Source organism: Neoarius graeffei, chromosome 27 (genome assembly GCF_027579695.1).
Source record: "Neoarius graeffei isolate fNeoGra1 chromosome 27, fNeoGra1.pri, whole genome shotgun sequence".
Taxonomy (NCBI): Eukaryota; Metazoa; Chordata; class Actinopteri; order Siluriformes; family Ariidae; genus Neoarius; species Neoarius graeffei.
The window spans coordinates 20,882,228-20,904,904 of NC_083595.1; the positions used below are offsets into that span (position 1 = coordinate 20,882,228).

Here is a 22,677-nt window from a genome sequence, read left to right on the forward strand (position 1 = left end):
GGGGTGAAGGTATGACAAGCCATTGTTTGAAGAAAACTTTGAGAGCAGAAATATAGAGCCCATACCAAAACATGCAAACCATTCATCAGGAGTAAGACTCAGAAGGTCAGCCTAGAATTTCTGAAGAAATACAGAGATGAGCCACAGAAGTTCTGGAATGAAGATTAACCCATGCATTACACTTCCTGAAGAAGAGACTGAAGGGAGAACCCCCCTCCTCTCAAAACATACTGCATAATGAATAATACATTATCTGCACTTGCATCCACCTCCACTACTAATTCCTGACAGGAAATTGTAAACCTATTGAAACCTGGGAAAGCTTTTTAATAATGTTATTTTGAAGGCAAAACCTGACTATACCATTTTTAATTAATTGTATCACAAAGCTAATATTGTGGCAGAGCTGTCAAAATTGCTCTACTATTGCAGTCAACTTCTTCAGTTCACTTTTGGAACTGCTAAACAAAAACTGAGGAAAAAAATGTAATTTCCAAATAAAACTAAACTCATACACTCTGTAGAATTACTGAAACAGAAGAATATTTAAGGATGTTTATAAATTATTAATTATCATGTTTCTGGTCAGCCCTGTGATGACCTGGCGACTTGTCCAGGGTGTGCCCTGCATTTCGCCCGTATTCAGCTGGGATACGTAGGCTCCAGCTTGCCTGCGACCCTGTAGAACAGGATAAAGCAGCTAGAGATAATGAGATGAGATGTTTAAAATAATGATATGCTTGGGTGAGTGGTGGGAAGGATGTCAAACCGACCTGCATTTCTTATGCAGTTGTTCCCAGACAGTTGCTTTTAAAGTCATTAAAAGATGAGTAAAGGCCTTATACTGAAGGATAACGTGTATGTATTGTATTCTCAACAATGAGAGTATTCTTGTTCTAGAATGTCATGAAAATATGAAATGTTGAGCAACTTTATTGTGCTCACATTCTTATTCTTGCTGTCTGTTCAATAATTACACTTGGATGAGGCTCTGTTGTGATGGAAATAATTTAACACTTAAGTAGCACAATTAAAAAGCTAAATATGCTGACTAGACTCACATGCTCATATGCTACCACTTCATATATGCACATATGGATTTGGATCTGATTACAGTTACATGTAATCAGGCTTTGTTTACATGCAAAGATTCTCACCAGTGTGAATCAATTCATTGCAACTGTAAATTCAGAATGTATGTATTCTAAGCTGGACAGTTTGTGTAAAATTTTCATTTATGTGCATGTTACAATGCACATAAATGAAAATTTTACACAAACTGTCCAGCTTAGAATACATACATTCTGAATTTACAGTTGCAATGAATTGATTCACACTGGTGAGAATCTTTGCATGTAAACAAAGCCATTGATTGTCCAAGAGTCAAATTAGAACTGAAGATACTACTTACAAAGTCAGTACTGATATTACATCTTTCTGTCACTTTGTAGTTACATTTTGGCATGTCTGCAAGTGTAGTCATAAGGGATCATAAGTAATTTTCTTACAAAGAAAAAAAATAAAGAACGCATTTTCTGTACAGTTGTTTAACTGAAGTAATTGACTCTATTTCTTACAGGAAGTTGGATGAAGAGCAGCATGGCAGAGCTTCCTGATGAACAAGACATGCTAACAGAACAAGAGATTGATGTCTCACTTACTCCTAACCCTCCACCAGCATCTCTGTGGAGGAGAATGTGGAGAGCGAGCATTACAGCTGCAGCATATATTCTTCTATATACTCTCTCTCAAGTTATAGTGAGTCTACATACACTTTACGCAAAGCCACTATGCAACATTTTTCTTTTTTGACATTTCTAATCAAAAGACCAGCCCGAGTAGCATTTTGAGATAATCTGTTAATGACACAAGTGACTTGAAAGAGGGATTAAAAAAATCCATCAATGATTTAAATAAATAAATAAATAAATAAATAAATTTAAGACCACAATCAGCTTTTTGTCTATGCTCACAGGTACTCTATAAACTTTTCATAAATGTAGGAAAAGTGCTGTATGCAGTGTTGCTCAGGAATGCTAGATGGTTATTTCATCCTTTCAGAAATAACTAAAAGTGTCTCCCATTTGCTTATAAAAGGTTTTCCAAAAGAATACTTGGATTCACTATAAGATAAAATATCCCAAAATATGTCAAAATATCCCAAGAAACTGGTATGTTAATGGTGGTATGCAACTGGTATTCAGCATGGTGATACAATTTTTCGAGCTAATGCAATTATGAATTCCAAGCTAATATGTTTGGTGGTGCTTTGTCAGTGTTTAAATATTGGCAACTGTATTGCAACTGCCATTTTCACAATTTTTAAATGAGGAAGTGTTATGTAACAGAGTTCAATTACAGTTAAATTTGAACTATAATACTGACCTGTTTCCAAATTCTCAAAAAAAAAAATTACAGATATTGGTTACCCAAAATATATTTGGGGCCCAATATTTTGGACAAATTTATTGACCATTTAAAACCAGCAAACAGAAAACAAATCCCCAGGCCAAGCCAGAAAAAAAAAATGTCATGGTGTGGGGTTGCGTGAGTGACCTTGGCAAACCTTACCATCACTTCTGTGATGGCAGCACTAATTCCAGAAAAATACACTGAGAGTTTGGAGCAACATATGCTCAATGGAAAACTACATTCTGCACACATTACAAAGCTGTGGAAGAAGAGGATGCCTGTCCCTTCTGTCCCCAACAGAGAATGTGTGATGAATGTTGAAACACAAAATAAGACAACAACCTCAGACTTGCACAACTTATGACCTGTTTGCAGGAAGAATAGGACAAAATAGCACCTGAAACAATTCATTTTTTGTTGTCTCGGTTGCTAAACATCTTTTAAGTGTTATGAAAAGGAATAGCAAAATTACAAAATGGCAAATGCTTTATTATCCAAACATTTTTGAAATGTGCTGCAAGAATCAAAAACGTGTTTATTTTGAAAAAAATAAAATAAAATCCATGAGGTAAAACGTCAAACAATGTATTGTATTGTTTGAAGTGCACGACAGGTCAAAGATTATTTACAAATCATTGTTTTCAGTTTCAACATACTGTCTGATAGGTTTTGATCAGTCTGTACTGAAGGAGGTTGAATTGACAGTGTGATCTAGGAATATCGACCTCTGCTGCCCAAGAGATTCTGCCTCATGGATCTATCCGGGACCGACAGTCACTGATGCAGACACAGCTGTTCAGATATGTTACTTGGCTTATTGTAGGACAAACATTCATATATATTCACGTTCAAGAGTGTCTTGTAGCTATATGACTGGATGATGATGATGTGATTGATGAAGCTAAGTTATCCATGTAGGACAGGGTAGCATAAATAGGTGATGTGACATTACATCAAATCAGTAGGATTACCTTATGAAAGAAGAGAAATATTACTGGTCAAAATAACCTTCATTAAACAGAGTACAGATATACAAGCAAAAACAAATCTCAAGGATTTAGCCAAAACAAGTAGCAACTTGTCACTACAGCCTGTAGCAGTTTCAAGCATCAAGAAGCAATCAAAGCAGTCTGTATCAGTTTCAAGCATGCCAAACATATCTCTACCAATCCCCTCTTAGATTCTGAAAGGATCTGATGCATGCTTGCTCACACTGGACTTTCCTCGGAAATAATTTTGAGGTCTCAAAATGATACAGTATACAATCAAAGTATGTAAGTCATATAAGTCACAATAATGAACAAAGACAGTCTCCTATAACTAAAGATACACAGATTTTCAAATAATGTTTGACCATATTGAATAAATCATTCAAACTGTGAAACTGAAGGTTGGAAAAAGTAAGTGAACCCTAAGCTAATGACTTTTTAAAAAGCTCATCGCAGTCAGAATTTAGCACACCTGGGTTCGATTTAATGAAACGAGTTCAGAGGTATGCCCTAGAATTACTTTGATTGATAAAAACCCCTGAAAAGTTTGAATTTGAACTTTTGACATATCCAGATGGGAATCATGCCTCGCACAAAAGAGCAATCTGAAGACCTAAGATCAAGAATTGTTAACTTACATAAGGCTGGAAAGGGTTACAAAGTCATCTCAAAGATCTTAGGTATTCATCAGTCTACTGTCAGGCAAGTTGTCTATAAATGGAGACGATTAGGTATTGTGGCTACTCTGCCTAGAAGTGGGCGCCTCGCCAAGATGACCTCAAGAGCACAACACAAAATCATTAATGAGGTAAAGAAGAATCCTAGAGTGACAGCAAAAGACTTGAAGATGTCATTAGAACTAACACCTCTGTTCATGAGTCAACAATACACAAAACATTGAACAAGAAAGGAGTCCATGGCAGGACACCAAGAAGTAAGTCACTGCTGTCAAAAAAGAACATTGCTGCATGCCTGAATTTTGCAAAAGAGCACTTGGACAATCTACAATGGTACTGGGAAAATGTTTTGTGGAGTGATGAAACCAAAATTGAACTATTTGGGAGGAACAAGCAGAACTTCATTTGGCGTAAAAAGGGCACTGCATATTAACATCAAAACATCATCCCTAAAGTATGGTGGAGAGAACATCATGATTTGGGCTTACTTTGCTGCGTCAGGGCCTCGACAGCTTGCCATCATTGAGGGAAAAATGAATTCCCAAATTTATCAACAAATTCTCCAGGATAATGTGAGGGTGTGTCCATCAACTGAAGCTCAGAAGAGGCTGGGTGATGCAACAGAACAATGACCCCAAACATCGCAGCAAATCCACAGCACAATGGTTTCAGAAGAACAAAGCTTTTGGAGTGGCCTAGTCAGAGCCCAGATCTCAATCCTATTGAGATGCTGTGGAATGACTTGAAGACAACCATACACAGAAGACAACCCAAGAATATGGAAGAGTTAAGGCAGTTCTGCAGGGAAGAATGGGCTAAAATTCCTCCTGCATGATGTGCAGGTCTGATCTGCAGTTACAGGAAGCACCTGGTTGAGGTCATTGCTGCCAAAGGAGGATCAACCAGTTATTAAATCCAAAGGTTCACTCACTTTTTCCACCACTACTGTGAATGTTGAATGCATTTGTATAATAGTTATGAAAAAGTAGATTTTTTGTGTGTGTTACTGGCTTAAGCTCATTGTGTATAACAGTACCTGTGACTTGGATGAAGATCACTTTTTATTACCAATTCATGCAGAAAACCAGATAATTCCAAAGGGTTCACATACTTTTTACTTTGACTGTATAAGTAGCATTCACAAGTCCTGCCGTCATACAGGTTATAAGTAATTGTTATGAGAAAGCTAATACAAAGATTATTATATGTGTTGAAAAGGTGAGATGAGAAGAGATCCCCTAAGAACGTCTTGATTGCTGAATTGCTCCTGTCAAAGGTGAGATTAGATAAGGTCCCCAAAGGATTTTTTGAATGCTGAATTGGTCTTGTGAATTGGTCAGGTGAGACGAGAAGAGGTAGGGATGATGGAGGACACTTTCAGATGACTTGTGTGTATCCACTGTGACTGGGAGTCAATGAGGACTGCTGTTTTCAGCTGTCCTCATTCAGACTGTGCACTAATAATCACCTGGAAGAAATGTGTGTGAATAGGCTTTTCTGTGGGCAGAGGGAGAGACAGAGACACCAACATATATACTGTTCAAGTTCTCAATCAAAGCTTAAGTAATTGCCAGCAATCATGTTCAGATCACCTGTAAATGAAACACCAGGGTTATTTTTGGTATAAGGGGTTGGGAATGGTTGGCACATTATTATTTCAAAAGGCGACAATTTGGATCTTGAATTGGGAGTCATTCTAATTTCACAAATGATGGATGGTAGAAGGTCAAGTCAGAAATTCTGACCATCCAAAGCATGCTTGTTCCACACAGTTTTCAAACATGTAAAGTTTAACACCTGTTATTTCAGAGAGATCAGATTAAAAAAGGTCTCTCGCATGCTAGGACCTGATCACATACCCTCACCACCTGACTCAGGATGGGGAGCCATTTGGCCTGCAGCTGACTCCCCCCTGGCAGGAGAGGTAATCTACAAACATCATCTGTGCCCCTGGCCAAGGGCTGAAGAGCTAGATACCAATGATTGATTGGCATGCTTCATGCAGTGGAGCCACTGGAGTGGGCATGGTCAGAACAGAGGGTGAAAAAGGTGTCCTAGTAGGTAGTAGCAGAGAGTGAGGATTGCCAACTTGATGGCCAAACACTCCTCTATGGTGCTGTACTTCAACTCTTGCATCGAGAGCTTGTAGCTGATGTATGGCACTGGGCACTCCTCCCCGTCCACCAACCAAGACAAAACTTCCCCCAGCCCTCTGTTCAATATGTCAGTTTGAAAAACAAAAGGGAGAGAAAAGTTAGGTGAATGCAACAGTGGTCCCCCACACAAAACTGCTTTAACTTGAGCAAAAGCCTTTTCGCACGGCTCTGTCCACTGGACTGGATCCAACACCCCCTTTTTAGTAAGGTCAGTCAGCAGGCTGATGACATCCAAAAAATTAGCCATGAGCTGCCTATAATAGCCAGCCAGCCCCAGGACCTGCCTCACCCCCTTTTTGGTCTTAGGTCTCAGGCAGGCCACAATTGCTGCAGTCTTATCAATTTGGGGAGGCACCTGTCCAATTGCACATTTCTTCAAGTTTGCTGAGAGCCCCGCACACCTCAGTGACCTTGGGACAGCCCTTGAATGTTGTAAATGCTGCTGCCAAAAATTACTATAAATAATATAATCTAAATAGGCAGTGGCATATGCATTGTGGGGACAGAGGATTTGGTCCAAGACATGCTGAAAAATCACTGGAGCCACAAACAACCCAAACTGAAGGGTGACAAATTGGTGTAAACCAAATGGAGTGGAAAAGGCAGTTCTTTCCCAGGATAATGAAGTCAAGGGGATATGCCGATTATCATTTTGTCAGATCCAGTGTTGAATAAAAGTGAGCTGTACCTAACTGATTGAGCAGTTCAACAATGTGAGTCATCGGATATGCATCAAATTTAGACACCACACTGACTTTTCTAGAGTCCACACAGAACCGGACCATCCTGTTGGTCTTAGGAACTAAGATCACTGGGCTGCTCCAATCACTGTATGACTCCTCAATTACTCCCATGACAAGCATTGCTTTGAGCTCATCCTGAAACACATTTTTCTTGTGCTCAGGGAGCCGATACAGGTGGCTGTGCACCACCACGCCTGGGGGAGTTTCGATGTGGTGCTCTATGAGGTCAGTGCAACCAGGGAGGGGCAAAAACACATTGCAGAATTCCTCCTGCAACCTGTGCTCTCTGAGATCGTGAGAGGTTGTCTCCACAGGGGATCAGGGTGAATTGAGCTGCACCTTTAAGACTTACCTCCGGGCCCAGCTCTGCCCTCTCAGGAAATATTGTCACAAAAGCCATAGGAACCTCTTATCTCCCTCTTGTTTCAGGAGATTGGGGTGGTAAATTTGATATGCATTGCCCCTATCTGTGTGCCTGACCTCAAAGTTGACTTCCCCAATTTGCTGTGTGAACTCACTGGGCCCTTGCCACTTTGTGAGTAATTTTGAGCTCAACGTGGGCAGGAAAATGAGCACTTTATGTCCTGGTGCAAAATCCCTTAACTGTGTTTTTCTGTTGCACAGGAGAGACTGACGTCCTTGTACCTGTAGCAAATTCTCCTGGGTTATCTGGTTCAGTGCATGGAGTTTTGCTCTCAGGTCAAGAATGTATTTAATTTCATTTATGCTTTGTGAAGGTCCCTCCTTCCAGTTTTCTTTAATGATGTCTAAGATGCCAGGGTGCTTGCGCCCAATCAACCCAGTGGAGGCATTCGGGACCTTTTGGGACCTAAGGTCTAACCACTTATCCCACTTTCTAGCATCTCTGTGAATGAACTTACAAATCATGGTTTTTAAGTGTTTGATTCAGTCATTTGATCAGCCCATCCATTTGCAGATGTTAAACACTGGTATGAATTGATTAAATTCTCAATAATTCATACAGTTTGCGTAGTGTGTGTGATATAAAAGTAGTGCTTTGATCAGTCAGAATTTCTTTCAGAATCCCGACTTGGGGGATAATATGGAAGAGTGCCTCTGCAACACTATGTGCAGATATATTGAAGATTAGATTCTCATCTCATCTCATTATCTCTAGCCGCTTAATCCTGTTCTACAGGGTCACAGGCAAGCTGGAGCCTATCCCAGCTGACTACGGGCGAAAGGCGGGGTACACCCTGAACAAGTCGCCAGGTCATCACAGGGCTGACACATAGACACAGACAACCATTCACACTCACATTCACACCTATGGTCAATTTAGAGTCACCAGTTAACCTAACCTGCATGTCTTTGGACTGTGGGGGAAACCGGAGCACCCGGAGGAAACCCACACGGACACGGGGAGAACATGCAAACTCCGCACAGAAAGGCCCTCGCTGGCCACAGGGCTCGAACCCGGACCTTCTTGCTGTGAGGTGACAGCGCTAACCACTACACCACCGTGCTGCCAAGATTAGATTAGATTAGATAAAACTTTAAGAGGCACTGCTCTTCAATATCTCTGCACATAGTGTTGCAGAGGCACTCTTCCACATTATCCCCCAATGGGGCGCCATGATGTCCTGTTGAGAGGCTGTGTTGAGGGTGAGGTTGTTGTCCTCACACCATGACACCAGACTGGCCACCTCTCTCCTGTAGGCCATTTAATTTCGTTTGGCGAATTTATTCGCTTCACCAGTGATGCGTCCTATCACTGCGGTGTTGTCTGCGAACTTCAGGATGATGATGTCCTTGTGGGAAGCGACACAGTCATGGGTGACAGGGTGTAGAGGATGGGGCTGAGGACGCATCCCTGCGGGGTTCCAGTGTTTGTGATGATGCTGGTTGAATTCCTATTACCAATCCTGACAGTCTGGGGCCTGCCAGTCAGGAAGTCGAGGAGCCAGTCACAGAGGGTGGGGTGCAAACCAAGTGTGGATAATTTATGGGTGAGTTTGTGGGGGATGACCATGTTGAAGGCAGAGCTGTAATCAACAATGAGCATCCTGATGTAAGAGTCTTTGTTTTCCAAGTGGGAGAGGGCATAATGGAAGGCAGCAGTGATGGCATCTGAGGTGGACCTGTTGGGCCTGTAGGCATACTGCAGGGAGTCCAGGGTTTCTGGTATACTGCTCTGAATATGGGCCAATACCACTCTCTCAAAGCACTTTGAGATGATTGGAGTGAGTGCTATCGGCCTGAATAGGCAGGTGGGTGGGCTCTTCTTGGGAAGAGGGATGATGGTTGTGGACTTGAAGCAGGAGGGAATGGTGCTTTGGCTGAGGGAAAGGTTGAAGATAGTGGTGAAAACATCAGCCAGCTCATTGGCACATACTCTGAGGGCCCGCCCAGGGATGTTGTCTGGTCCTGCTGCCTTCCTGGGGTTGATCTTCCTCAGAGCTTTGTGTACCTGGCCTGATGAGACTGTTGGTGGGGGGGGGAGGGTGGTCCAGGTGTGTGTGTGCCTCCTCTCTGTGCTGTAGCTGGAGGTCTCAAAGTGGGTGTAGAAAGTGTTGAAGTCATCCGGTAGGCTGTCTGTGGAGCCGATGGTGGTGGTCCTGTAGTCTGTGATGTGCTGCAGGCCTTGCCACATCCACCCGGGGTCAGCAGTAGAATAGAAGCTGTCCAGCTTCTCTCTGTACTGCCTCTTGGCCACTGTAATCGCTTTCCTCAGTCCATACTTCACCACTTTGTACTCCGTCTCATTGCCTGATCTAAATGCAAGAGAGTGAGCATGCAGCATACATCGTACCTGACTGTTTACCCAGGGCTTTTGGTTGGGGAACTTCCTGATCTGTATGGTGGGCACGATGTTGCAGACACATGTGCTGATGTACCCAGTCACATACTCAGCATAGTTCTGTATGCTGACAGAAGAGTCCTCCAAAAGTGGCTGCAGCTTTAAACACATCCCAGTCTGTCCAAGCAAAACAGTCCTGAGGGGTGCTCTCAGTCTCTGGGCTCCATAGTTTGACTTGTTTGGTCACGGGGTTTGTTTGTGTAGAGGCTCGTTCGTAGTGAGACCTTGAGAAAAGTGCTATAGCTTACTCTGACGAAGTCTCTGTCCCAAAGTAACTGTTTCCACTCTCAGTGTCCGTGTGCCTTGCAATAAATCCACTTGAAACGTCCTGAAAGTTGAACTTTAATCCTCGTTTAACTATTACAAAGGTTCTAAGATACAGAGAGTCGGTGAGTCAATATCAGAGAGTCAGAGGGTCAGATAAGAAAAACTGTTCGCTTCCACGGCTTCTCGAGATCTACCCTGAGAAGCGCGAGACCGTTCTTATATAGCTGAATGAATTCTAATTCTAATTCTTGAGAAGTGTGAGACAGTTCTAATTCTTGTTCTAATTCTTCACATATGAATTCTTAAGAAGCGTGAGACAGTTCTAATTCTTAACATATGAATTCTGATTCTAATTCTAATTCTTTTAACCTTGCCACATATTATTCATCATCTTAATCATGAAATAAACTACTTATATGAAATTACACACTCAAATGAAATTATATATACCATGTAACATAAATTGTAATTCACATCTATATGAATTCTACTTTGGCCGTTACATACCCGGCCCCTAATTGCTTTCTATCCTAGAAACAATTACAACATTGAATGTACTTAACAGTCCTTTTCATTCTGCTTCTTGAAGCAGGCAGTTTGGTGATCGCCCGCTCAAGTTCATTCATCTTCGTCTTGACTCGAACCTTGCGGACGACTCCATGTTCGTCCTCCACAGTCTTCACGATTCTTCCCATTAGCCATGATCCTCTAGGGGCTGATTCGTCGATGATCAAGACTATATCTCCAGGGATGAAGTTGCGCGCTGGATTGTTCCATTTCTGTCTTTTCTGGAGTTGAGGCAGATATTCTTTGGTCCAGCGTTTCCAGAACAGATCACTCATGTATTGGACTTGCCTCCATCTCTTGCGTGCGTAAGTATCATCCTTATCAAAGACACCCGGTGGTAGGTTGGGGTTAGTCTTGAGCAAGAGTAAGTGCTGCGGGGTAAGGGCTTCCAAGTCATTAATGTCATTAGAAGGCGTAGTGATAAGCCTACTATTCAAGATGGCTTCACATTCACAGAAGAACGTTTGAAGACCTTCCTCGTCCAAGCTTTGTTCTCTCAAAGTGGCATCCATGATCTTCCTGATGGAGCGGATGATTCTTTCCCACACCCCTCCGTGGTGGGATCCAGATGGTGGATTGAATAACCAAGTGATGTCACGTTGGAGCAAGCTGTTCTCGATTTGTGAAGTATTCCACGCCTTTATTGCCTTTCTCAGCTCATGGTCGGCTCCAACGAAGTTGGTCCCTTTGTCGGATCTCATTTCCTTCACTTGACCCCTTCTCGCAATGAAGCGCCGCAGAGCTTGAATAAAGGAGTCGGTTTCCAATGATGTTGCCATTTCTATGTGGACCGCACGACATGCAAGGCAGGTGAATATCACCCCATATCTTTTTACAGACACTCTTCCCCGCTTGACGCTGAATGGCCCGAATAGATCCACACCAGTTCTGGTAAAGGGTGGTTCATTTGGTAGAACTCTGTTTCTTGGTAGGTCTGCCATCATTTGTGTGCCTGATGCACCATGTTGTTTTCGACAGGTAATACACCGAGACAGCATTCTTCTGATTGATGAGGGAGCGTCAATGATCCAGTACCTTTGGTGTGTGTGAGACAAGACATGATTACGTCCACTGTGTCCTAAACACTCGTGCGCATCCTGGAGAATCAAGTCCGCCACGTGATGGTTCTTAGGGATGATCATCGGATGCTTGGCTTCTGCTGGCATGGAAGCTCGACTGAGCCTCCCTCCAACGCGAAGGATTCCCTCTTCCAGTTGCGGATTGAGTCTGAAGATTTGACTACTCTTCTTAATGGAGTCCTTTCTCCGAAGAGCAGATATCTCCTCTTGGAAGCTATCGTTTTGACAATGGCTAATAATAGCGATCTCTGCCTTTTGCAGGTCATCCACAGTCAGGTGAGTATGTTTGAGACCCTTTTTGTAGCTCAACATCTCTTTGTTCAGCTGTTGTTCATCCCTGCACAATCCTTTCAACTCTTTTCTCTTCCTAGACAGGTTCACCAGGGTTCGCTTGAGTTGCGTGAACCACGCCACAGCCTTCTTGAGACATATCCATGAAGAGTAGTATTGGATTAGCTGCTGCATTGCATCAGTGCTTTCTACCGTGGTAGCGTTAACCAGCACGCCTTTCTTCACCTCAGGGTCCTCAGCCGTGAGCTCTTCTAGGTGATTGGGTTCATCTGGCCACTCCCTTTCTGGTTTACTGAGGAAGCTGGGACCAGCAATCCAGACGTCATTCCTCATGAAGGCGTTCACCCTTTGACCCCTCGAGGCATAATCGGCAGGATTCAACTGAGTGTTGACATAGCTCCATTGATGCACTTTTGATGCTTGCAGAATTGTGGCGATCCTGTTTGCCACAAATGTTTTAAATCTGATGTTCTCATTGGCTATGTACTTGAGTACGGCAGTACTGTCTGTCCAAAACTTGGAATCTGATAGCGGCAACTGAAGCTCTTTCTTCAGCATGACATCCACCTTCACAGCTAAGGCAGCCGCCGTCAGCTCCAACCGCGGGATGGTAGTTGGTTTCAGAGGGGCGACCCTCGCCTTCCCCAAGACGAATGAACAGTGTACTTGGTTGCTGATATTCTTCTGGACTAAGTACGTGACAGTACCATAGCCTATTTCACATGCGTCACAAAAATGATGCAGTTGAGCTTGCACAGTTTTGCCAAATTCAGGTGGCTTAAAGCATCGTGTTACTCGAAAGTCAGTGAGCTGTTGGAGTTCTTCAGTCCACTTGGTCCATTGTTGTGCGAGGTGTTCTGGCACAGTGTCATCCCAGGCTGTTCTTAGTCTACACAATTCTTGCAAGATGTTTCTAGCAGGTAGTATGACTGGTGACAACATTCCTAGTGGATCATAGACAGAGCTCATTGTAGACAGGATTCCTCTCCTGGTAAAAGGCTTCTGCTCGATATTCACCTGAAACTTGAAATGATCTGACCGGATGCACCATTGTACTCCCAAGGCTCTCTTGATGGCGAATGAGTCCTGGTCGAGATCAAGATCTTTGACTTCTGTTGCTCGGTCCTCAAGCGGAATGGTTAACAACACGTTTCGACTGTTGGTCGTCCATTTTGTCAGTCTAAAGCCTCCTGTTTGACAGATGGCCGTCAAGTTGTGGAGTAGCTTGATCGCTTCCTGTTCTGAGTTAACTGATTTTAGACAATCGTCGACGTAAAAATTGTTCAACACTGTCTCCACAGCTGCTGCATCAAAAGTACTCCTGTTGTCCTCGGCACATCTTCTCAGCGCGTAGTTCGCACAGCTGGGTGAAGAGGTGGCTCCGAACAAGTGTACCTCCATTCTGTACTCCTGCAGCTCCTTTGAGATATCCCCGTCAGGCCACCATAAAAACCTGAGAAGGTCTGCGTCTTCAGATGGGACCTTGACCTGGTGGAACATGGCCTCCACATCTGCCATAACTGCGATTGGCTCCTGACGAAATCGTGTTAAGACTCCAACCAGACTGCTTGTCATGTCAGGCCCTTGCAGTAGTTGCTCATTAAGTGTGGTTCCCTGATATGAAGCACCGCAGTCGAATACCACTCGAAGTTTATGCTTCTTGGGGTGGTAGACAGCATGATGTGGAATAAACCACACCTTTCCATCACTCCTGTTAAGCTCTTCGTCTGGGACCTTGACGGTGTATCCCTTGGCTATGACCTGGTTCATGAAGCTGACGTATTCCTCTCGGAACGTCTGGTTTCTCTGAAGCTTCTTTTTCATGTTGAGCGCTCGTTGCTCTGTCATTGCTCTATTGGTAGGCATTTTCACATCTTTGTTCTTCAATGGTAATCCAATAGAGTAGTGACCGTCAACCAGTTTTGTGGATGTGGTGACTCTGTCCATAAACAGTTGATCTTCCTTTGACATCTCAAGCTGCTCTCCTTGAGCATTCTCGGGAAAATCATATTTGAATTGCTGGGTCCACAATTCTTCAAGTTGAGCCACCGATATCCGATTCATTTGGATCTGTGGGTATCCGTCCTTTGACCAGCTTCCGATGTTCTCACGCAGCGGCCCGTTCACTGTCCATCCCAAGACTGTACGTACTGCATACGGCCCATCTTTCACGCTGCAGATTACCTCTTTTGGCTCTAAAGCCTTTGCAACATCAGTCCCAATTAGAAGATCGATATCCGCCTTGATCAATGGAATTCGTACACCTCGTAAGTGTGGCCACCTATCCACGTCCTCTTGGGTTGGGATATTCTCCTGACTAGCAGGTATGGCCCTTTGCGTAAACACACCAGTGAGCCCAACAAAGTCATCCCCCTCCAGACTGCTGACTTCTAGGTCTGGCAACACCTTGCACAAGACGGTCTTTTGGTCTCCCATAGTAGTAAGTAGGATGTTCACATTTTTTCCTTGCAGGTTAAGGTTGTTGGCTAGCTTGTTGGTGCAAAAGGAGGCGTTGCTCCCTGGATCCAGGAACGCATAACAGGTCAGCACCTTGTTGCCTTTCTTTGCCTTCACTCTCACCGGAACAATGGCGAGGACGGTTCCTGCACCCCCGGCCCCCATCTGAGAGCAAGTTTCCCCTGCATCCACGAATCCACTGACCACAGTTTGTTCTTCCTGTAAAGACTCCTTTTTTGGTTCCTCCCTTGAAGTGTCTTCTTTTGGTATGTCTTTAGGGGTCTGCTTTATGTGTAACAGTGTAGGGTGTTTAGCTGAACACATCTCACAGCTCTTCTTTTCTTCACAGGCACTGCTCATGTGTCCTCCTATAAGACAGCTGTAGCAGAGTCCTTTGCTCTTAAGAAATTCCAATTTTTCTTTGTGTAGCTTTTTTTGAAGTTTCTTGCACTGTTCCATGGTATGCTCTCCCTGACAGAAGATTGACGGTTTCACGAAAGCCATGTTCATGTTTGGTTTCTTCTCTTTAGCTTTCTTGTTCTCAGCACCAGCAACATCTTTCGCTACTTTCTGCTCTTTAGCTTCAGTGGCTAGCGTTATGATGGTTTTCTTGCCAGCTGATTTTTCAGGTTGGCGCTTTGTTTGACCTGAGATTTCACCAAACACAGGGTGTGCTGCCATTTCAGCCTGTTTGGTTACAAATGACACCACGTCTTGGAACTTTGTTCGCCAATCTTTCTTCTGAATGTCAATGGCGACGCTCCTGAATTTCTCCCTCAGCCTGTATGGGAGCTTGGAGATGACTGTGCGCATGTTAGCAGCATTCTCCATCTCATCCAAGTACTCTAGATCCGACATTGCATTGTTACAGTTGATCAGAAACAGAGCATATGCTTCAAGTGCCTTAGCGTCGTCCGACTTGATAGTAGGCCAATTTAAAGCCTTGTCCAGGTATGCCACTGAGATCTTATATTTGTCACCAAAGCGCTCCTTTAATAATTTCTTGGCTTGAGGGTAGCCCCGTTCAGGGTCCATATGAAGACAGCTGCGCACTAAGCTATTAGGCTGACCACTTGTGTGCTGTTCCAAATAATAAAGCCGATCTTTGCTGTTTTCAGTCTTGTTTTCTATGCAATGCTCGAAAGCTCTCATGAATAGATGGTATTCCATTGGATCTCCTTTAAAAACTGGAATATTCGGCGATGGCAATGTAGATAGCTTTTGTTGCTTTATTAGACTCTCAGTTATCTCATTTTGGCGTTGCATGACAGAAGCCAGGTTATCTGTGTTTGCAGAATTGCCCTTTGAAGTAACAGGCTCTTGTCGCACAACAGGCGTTGCATTGGCAGCTATTCCACTACTATGGCTATGCTGAGATACATTACTAGCCCCACTGCTCCTATTGCAGCTGACATGTTGTCTCCGTGTAGCCGTCAGTGAATCCACTCTACTGCCTTTAGAGCCGCTTGACACATCTGAGCCTTCATATTTTCTTAACACAGCTAATCTTGCATTTGACGCAGCGAGCTTTGCTTGTAACTCCAACTCTTCCTTTTCAGCTTTGAGCTGTAGCTCCTGCTCTTCCTTTTCAGCTTTGAGCCGTAGCTCCTGCTCTTCCTTTTCAGCTTTGAGCCGTAGCTCCTGCTTTTCCAAAGCCCTTTTCTGTTTCAACACAGCTGTCTCGGTTAACAAAGCGGCTTTCTCCATTTCAACTTTTAAGCGCTCAGAGCGAACCGATGATGCTACAGAAGCAGAAGAGACAGACTTGGCTTTTTTACTCTTTCTGGATGCGACTGAAACGCTATCTTCAGGATTTACCTCATTGTTCACTCTTTCAGACTCTTCTATGCGAAGCGTTGCCTCTTGTATCCATGATCTAACCTCTCGCACAAAATTGCATTGCTCATCATATCTTGACTGAAACCACTTACTTTGATCTGTATTCATATTCTTTGTGCATCCAAGTTGACTGTACAGGTCTTTGACATCGGCATTTATCTTACTGAATTCTTCTATCAGCTCTTCATACTTGGTTAACAATTCCTTTGTTATAATTTCCACGTTTGCATCATCATACATTAACTCACGCAATTCATTTTTTTCTCAGTCAGTTTTCCTAGCTTTGCTCTTCTGGAGTCAATTCTTGTCTGCAGACTATTTTCCAATGACCGTTGTGTTGGTTTACGCTGACGTTTTTCCCTCGGAAGGCTTACCGGCTTTTCTTCTTCATCCGTCATGGTTGCTTTGAACGTCGGTCCGGTTTTTTGTTCCGATTCCACTTGCGACAGTCACGTTGCAGCCACGTCCACTTGTCAATCACCAGCCACGAGTGTAGTGCGTGATCGTGCTAGTTCAGAAGTCCCTCGGTAAATCCCTCGATGAATCTTCTTTCCAGTTTCAGCGAACCTCTCCAGCGTTTTGTAATCCGATGTCAAGCGAGTTTTTCTTACTATTGTAGAGGCTCGTTCATAGTGAGACCTTGAGAAAAGTGCTATAGCTTACACTGACGAAGTCTCTGTCCCAAAGTAACTGTTTCCACTCTCAGTGTCCGTGTGCCTTGCAATAAATCCACTTGAAACGTCCTGAAAGTTGAACTTTAATCCTCGTTTAACTATTACAAAGGTTCTAAGATACAGAGAGTCGGTGAGTCAATATCAGAGAGTCAGAGAGTCAGAGGGTCAGATAAGAAAAACTGTTCGCTTCCACGGCTTCTCGAGATCTACCCTGAGAAGCGCGAGACCGTTCTTATATAGCTGAATGAATTCTAATTCTAATTCTTGAGAAGTGTGAGACAGTTCTAATTCTTGTTCTAATTCTTCACATATGAATTCTTAAGAAGCGTGAGACAGTTCTAATTCTTAACATATGAATTCTGATTCTAATTCTAATTCTTTTAACCTTGCCACATATTATTCATCATCTTAATCATGAAATAAACTACTTATATGAAATTACACACTCAAATGAAATTATATATACCATGTAACATAAATTGTAATTCACATCTATATGAATTCTACTTTGGCCGTTACAGTTTGTTTTAGTCTTTGTCTGTAGGCCGGATACAGGAACAAAGAGAGTTGGTCCGAGTGTCTGAAGTGGGGGCGGGGTGCGGCCCTGTATGCACCACATATGTTGCTGTAAACATGATCCAGTGTGTTCTTATCACGGGTGGGGATGTTCACATACTGATAATGTTTAGGGAATAAAGTCCGTAAATTGCACTGATTAAAGTCACCGGCGATGATAAAAACAGCATCAGGATGAGCTGTCTCTAACATCCTGATGTCATCGTGGAGTTTGCTGAGTGCTGCCGTGGAGTTAGCTCACGGGGGGATGTAAACAGTGGCCAAAAATACAGCAATGAATTCCCTTGGTAGATAATAGGGGCGGCATTTCAGCAATAACAGCTCCACATCTGGCGAACAGTGCTTATAAACAGTCTGTAGATCTCCACACCAAGAGTTGTTAATAAACACACACACACACACACACACACACACACACACACACACACCTCCCCCTTTAGCCTTACTGGAAGCTGCGGTCCGGTCTCCTTGGTGTACAGAGTCTGTAGCTGAATGGCACATTCTGGGATTTTGTCTGAGTGCCAGGTCTCGGTGTAAATTAGAGCGCAGCATTCTTATTTCCTGCTGAGCTGTGATTCTGGCTCTTAATTCATCCAGTTAATTTTTCCAGAGACCACATGTTGGCTAGCAGGAGGCTGGGTAGTGGTGGTCGGCTAGCGTGAGCTTTTAGCCTAGCATGGAGCCCCCCCTCTTGCCTCGCCATCTCCGGAGCACTCTCCTGGGGTCAGGATGCTTACTTGGGCCTGGTGCTTCAGGGCCTACCTAGGGCTGGTGGTGATTGCGGGAGCCAACAATGACTTGTAGTTCCGGTAGTATAAAGCCAGTAAATTCCAAATGGCTGTGTGTGTTAGCGATGTCCAGCAGTGCCTGTCTGTTATATGTTAGCAGTGCATGACATTTGTGCACTGCAGAAAGAACAGCAAATACACAAAAAAAAGAAGAAAAAGCCAGCATTCAAGAGCAGAGCAAGCAAACACGTCTGCCTCAAGGGGCGCCATGACGTCCTGTTGAGAGGCCATTACAGGGAGGTACTATAGTCCTGTAAACAGTCAAGGACAGTTTACAGGAATACCTCCCTGTAAACAGTCCTTAATTGTTTATATTTGTTTGCACATAACTGCCCTTTTGCTGCCATTTCCTTGACTGTTTACATTTGGTTACATTGTTTGCATGTTTGCACATAACTGCCCTTTTGCTGATATGTCCAATCATTGCCTTATTTTTGTATTACACTACCTATTTTGCGGCGGCACGGTGGTGTAGTGGTTAGCGCTGTCGCCTCACAGCAAGAAGGTCCTGGGTTCGAGCCCCGTGGCCGGCGAGGGCCTTTCTGTGCGGAGTTTGCATGTTCTCCCCGTGTCCGCGTGGGTTTCCTCCGGGTGCTCCGGTTTCCCCCACAGTCCAAAGACATGCAGGTTAGGTTAACTGGTGACTCTAAATTGACAGTAGGTGTGAATATGTGTCAGTAGTCTGTGTCTATGTGTCAGCCCTGTGATGACCTGGCGACTTGTCCAGGGTGTACCCCGCCTTTCGCCCGTAGTCAGCTGGGATAGGCTCCAGCTTGCCTGCGACCCTGGAGAACAGGATAAAGCGGCTAAAGATAATGAGATGAGACTACCTATTTTGCACTACATTTACCTTTACTTTGTACTATACTGGGTGGGTTTTTTTTTGCTTTTATTTTGCACTATATTGCCTTTACTTTGATTTATTTCTTCCGCCTATTTATTTATTTGTAATTGGCATTCATGGTGGACAGCAAACTAAGAATTTCATTGTGCAAGAGGACGTCCTTACTGTGCATATGTCAATAAACACTTTGAACTTGAGCTTCCAGGTATCACGTTGCATAATCCACTGTGACTAACACAAAGTGATACCTGCATGTAAATCAATCAATCAATCAATCAATCAATCAATCAATCAATCAATCAATCAATCTAATGACCCAAAAGCTCCATGCCAATTCTTTCAAAGGGGATCTCAATTAATGGTAATGGGTGCAATGGTGCTTTTGGCATGGCTGGTGGATTTACTAGCTGGCATTCGTGACAAGCTGCACACCACCTGTGGATATCAGCACAAATCCCTGGCCAATCAAAATGAGCTACAAGATGATTTAGTGTTTTGTCCTGACCTTGATGCCCAACCATGGGATTATGATGAGCTGCATGGAATAAAAGTTCCCTTCTTCTCTTTGGGACCAACCACTGTGTTGTCTCTTCCTTCGTCTGAGTGTCCTGTGTCACTCAATATCACCTATCCTTAATAATACAAAAAAAAAACATGAAGGAAAATGCAATGTTAGGCTGGAGGCTATAGCCATTAATTACTTTCACTTGGTCAAAAGCATGTTTCAGAGACTTGTCACATGTCTGTTCTTGCAGGAAATCCTCAGAGGGATTCCTCAGAAAAAGAGGAGGGGCAGAGCCCTCCACACTCTCTCTGTCATCTTGACTTGGAGCTGACATAGACAGCCCTGGGACTGCCTTCCCAGCCAATATTGCTGTGACATTCCCCCATAACATGCTCATGCAGGACCCATGCACTACTAACCATTTCATGAATATTTTAAACCTTGGCCAATCTGTCCCCAGGATAAATGGATGGGTAAGGCTTGGGCTAACCGCTACCTCCATACTATATGCTTTTCTCCCTGGAAATGAATAGTGATTGGCATTAGCATATATTTGTGGACAACCCCATTTACACACCTCACTTTCACCAATTGTGCATTTCCCAGTGCCCCACATTGAATCAGGTTTTGATGCATGGGGGGTCTGATTACAACCAGAGTCCACCAAAGCCTTGTGTGTACCCCCCTCAATACTCAGAGATGCAATATGTTCCCACTCGAATGGGGGAAGCCCACGGCACATCAGGGATGTGAATCAGAATCCCTGCCCCATTGCAGAAGTGCTGATTCTGGGAAATCCCAGCCTTCCTGCTGTGCTGACAGAACTGCCCAGACTTGCTCCCAGTTTGGGTGGGCATGGATGAGTCCACCTGTGGGGGGAGAGAGAGAGAAAGAGAGAGAGGGTGTTACCAGCAGCACAGACACCAAAGGAGTGAGGAAACATAAGGGAAGACAGGTTCTTGGAGCAGGTTTTGAGGGAATTGGCCCCCATTTCCATGGGTCTGGGGTCAGGGGAGGGGCAAGGAGAGAGAAAGGGGGAGAGAGCAGGGGAGAGAGTGGGGAGGAGAGAGAGAGAAAAGCTGAAGGAATGCCTGCTCCCAGAGGCACCGTCAGCTGATCTTCTGCCAGCCAGACCATCTCCTTGAATGATACCACATGGTGACACTGGACCCATGCTGACATTGTGCTTGGCAGTTGCAAGATGAACTGCTCCAGTGCCACTCGAACTACGATGTTCTCAGCAACACACTCACCAGGTTCTTATGCTGGAATGCAGTGTTTTCCAAACATAATGCTTCTCATTTAAACAAAAAAGTTCTATTTTGGTCTCATCCATCCACAAAACATTTTTCCAATAGCCTTCTGGCTTGTCCACATGATCTTTAGCAAACTGCAGATGAGCAGCAATGTTCTTTTTGGAGAGCTTTTGCCTTGCAACCCTGCCATGTACACCATTGTTGTTCAGTGTTCTCCTGATGGTGGACTCATGAACATTAACATTAGCCAATGTGAGAGAGGCTTTCAGTTGCTTAGAAGTTACCCTGGGGTCCTTTGAGACCTTGCCAACTATTACATGCCTTGCTCTTGGAGTGATCTTTGCTGGTCGACCACTCCTGGGGAGGGTAACAATGGTCTTGAATTTCCTCCATTTGTACACAATCTGTCTGACTGTGGATTGGTGGAGTCCAAACTCTTTAGAGATGGTTTTGTAAGCTTTTCCAGCCTGATGAGCAGCAATGCTTTTTCTGAGGTCCTCAGAAATCTCCTTTGCTTGTGCCATGATGCACTTCCACAAACATGTGTTGTGAAGATCAGACTCTGATAGATCCCTATTCTTTAATTAAAACAGGGTGCCCACTCACACCTGATTGTCATCCCATTCCGGCATGAATTTGAGTTTCGTAGGTCCTTAGTAGACACCCAAACTCTGTTGCCCGGGGAGTTTTAAGGAGTTTGTCCATGTAATGCTTGTATTTGCTGGTTACCTGTTCCAGCCTCTGATGGACTTCCTCCCACACCTGTTCGCTCCTCTTGAACCAGAAGTCCACAGCCAAGATTTGTGTTGGGGAGTAGTTCTAAGGGAAGAGTGGTGGCTGATAACCAAGGATGCACTGACAGGGAGTTAACTGAGTGGCCAAGTGTTTCAGGGAGTTTGGGGCATAATCTGCCCAGGGGAGGTACTGCACCCAGTCTTTCTGGGTCTCCATACAGTAGATCCGGGGGAAACAGTCAATTTCCTAATTGGCCCTTTCCACTTGGCCATTTGACTACGGGTGATAGCCCAATTTTAGGCTCGCAGAGACCCTTAGCTTGTCCATAAATTTTGTCCACACTTTGGATGTGAACGGAGGACACCAGACACTAACAATATCCTCTGGAATTCCGTAGTATCTGAAAATGTGAGTGAACAGCAGTTTGGCCGTATCAAAGGCTGTGGGCAGGCCACCCTGGTGAAAAACCTCACAGGATCTTTAAGGATCCATGAGGATTGTCAAAGACCTGCCAAAGATGGTTAAAGATAAGGATTTTTATAGGATCCTTAAGGGATCTTGGCAAGATATTCATATGCAAAATCATTTGTAAAGATCCTCAAGGATTTGATCCACAGGCCCCCACCGGGTTTTCCTTGTTTGTTGTATGGGTGCAAGCCCCGTGGTGTCTTAGACCTCATTAGAGAAAATTGGGAGGAAAGGCCTTCTCAAAGCAAAAACAAAAATTCAATATAGCTGCTAGCAGGGATAAAGGGCCCTCACAATCAAGGCCAAGCCTCTACCCATGAGTAGCAGTGGCCAGGACTGATGTGTGTACCAAATTTCATGAGTCAAGTTTTTAGGCAATGGAATCATTACTGTCCAGGTCCAAATGGTGGTGCTATACCAGAGGGTCAAATTGGGTGTGGGGATATCATCAAAATCATCATATCCTATAACCTATGAATTTGTAGCCATATCAGGCAATGCACGGTGAATTTATGACATGCTTCCTGTTTGTG

At 43.9% G+C, this 22,677-nt stretch overlaps 1 protein-coding gene across 1 annotated transcript in view; it reads left to right on the top strand.

The window, feature by feature from the left end:
- The first annotated feature begins 1,587 nt into the window (after window positions 1-1,587).
- Window positions 1,588-22,677, top strand: part of ptpn5 (protein tyrosine phosphatase non-receptor type 5) — a 418,366-nt gene continuing 397,276 nt past the window's right edge. The window contains exon 1 of the mRNA XM_060911789.1: window positions 1,588-1,758. Within this exon, the coding sequence (XP_060767772.1) occupies window positions 1,588-1,758 (171 nt within the window). The remainder of the gene's footprint in view (window positions 1,759-22,677) is intronic.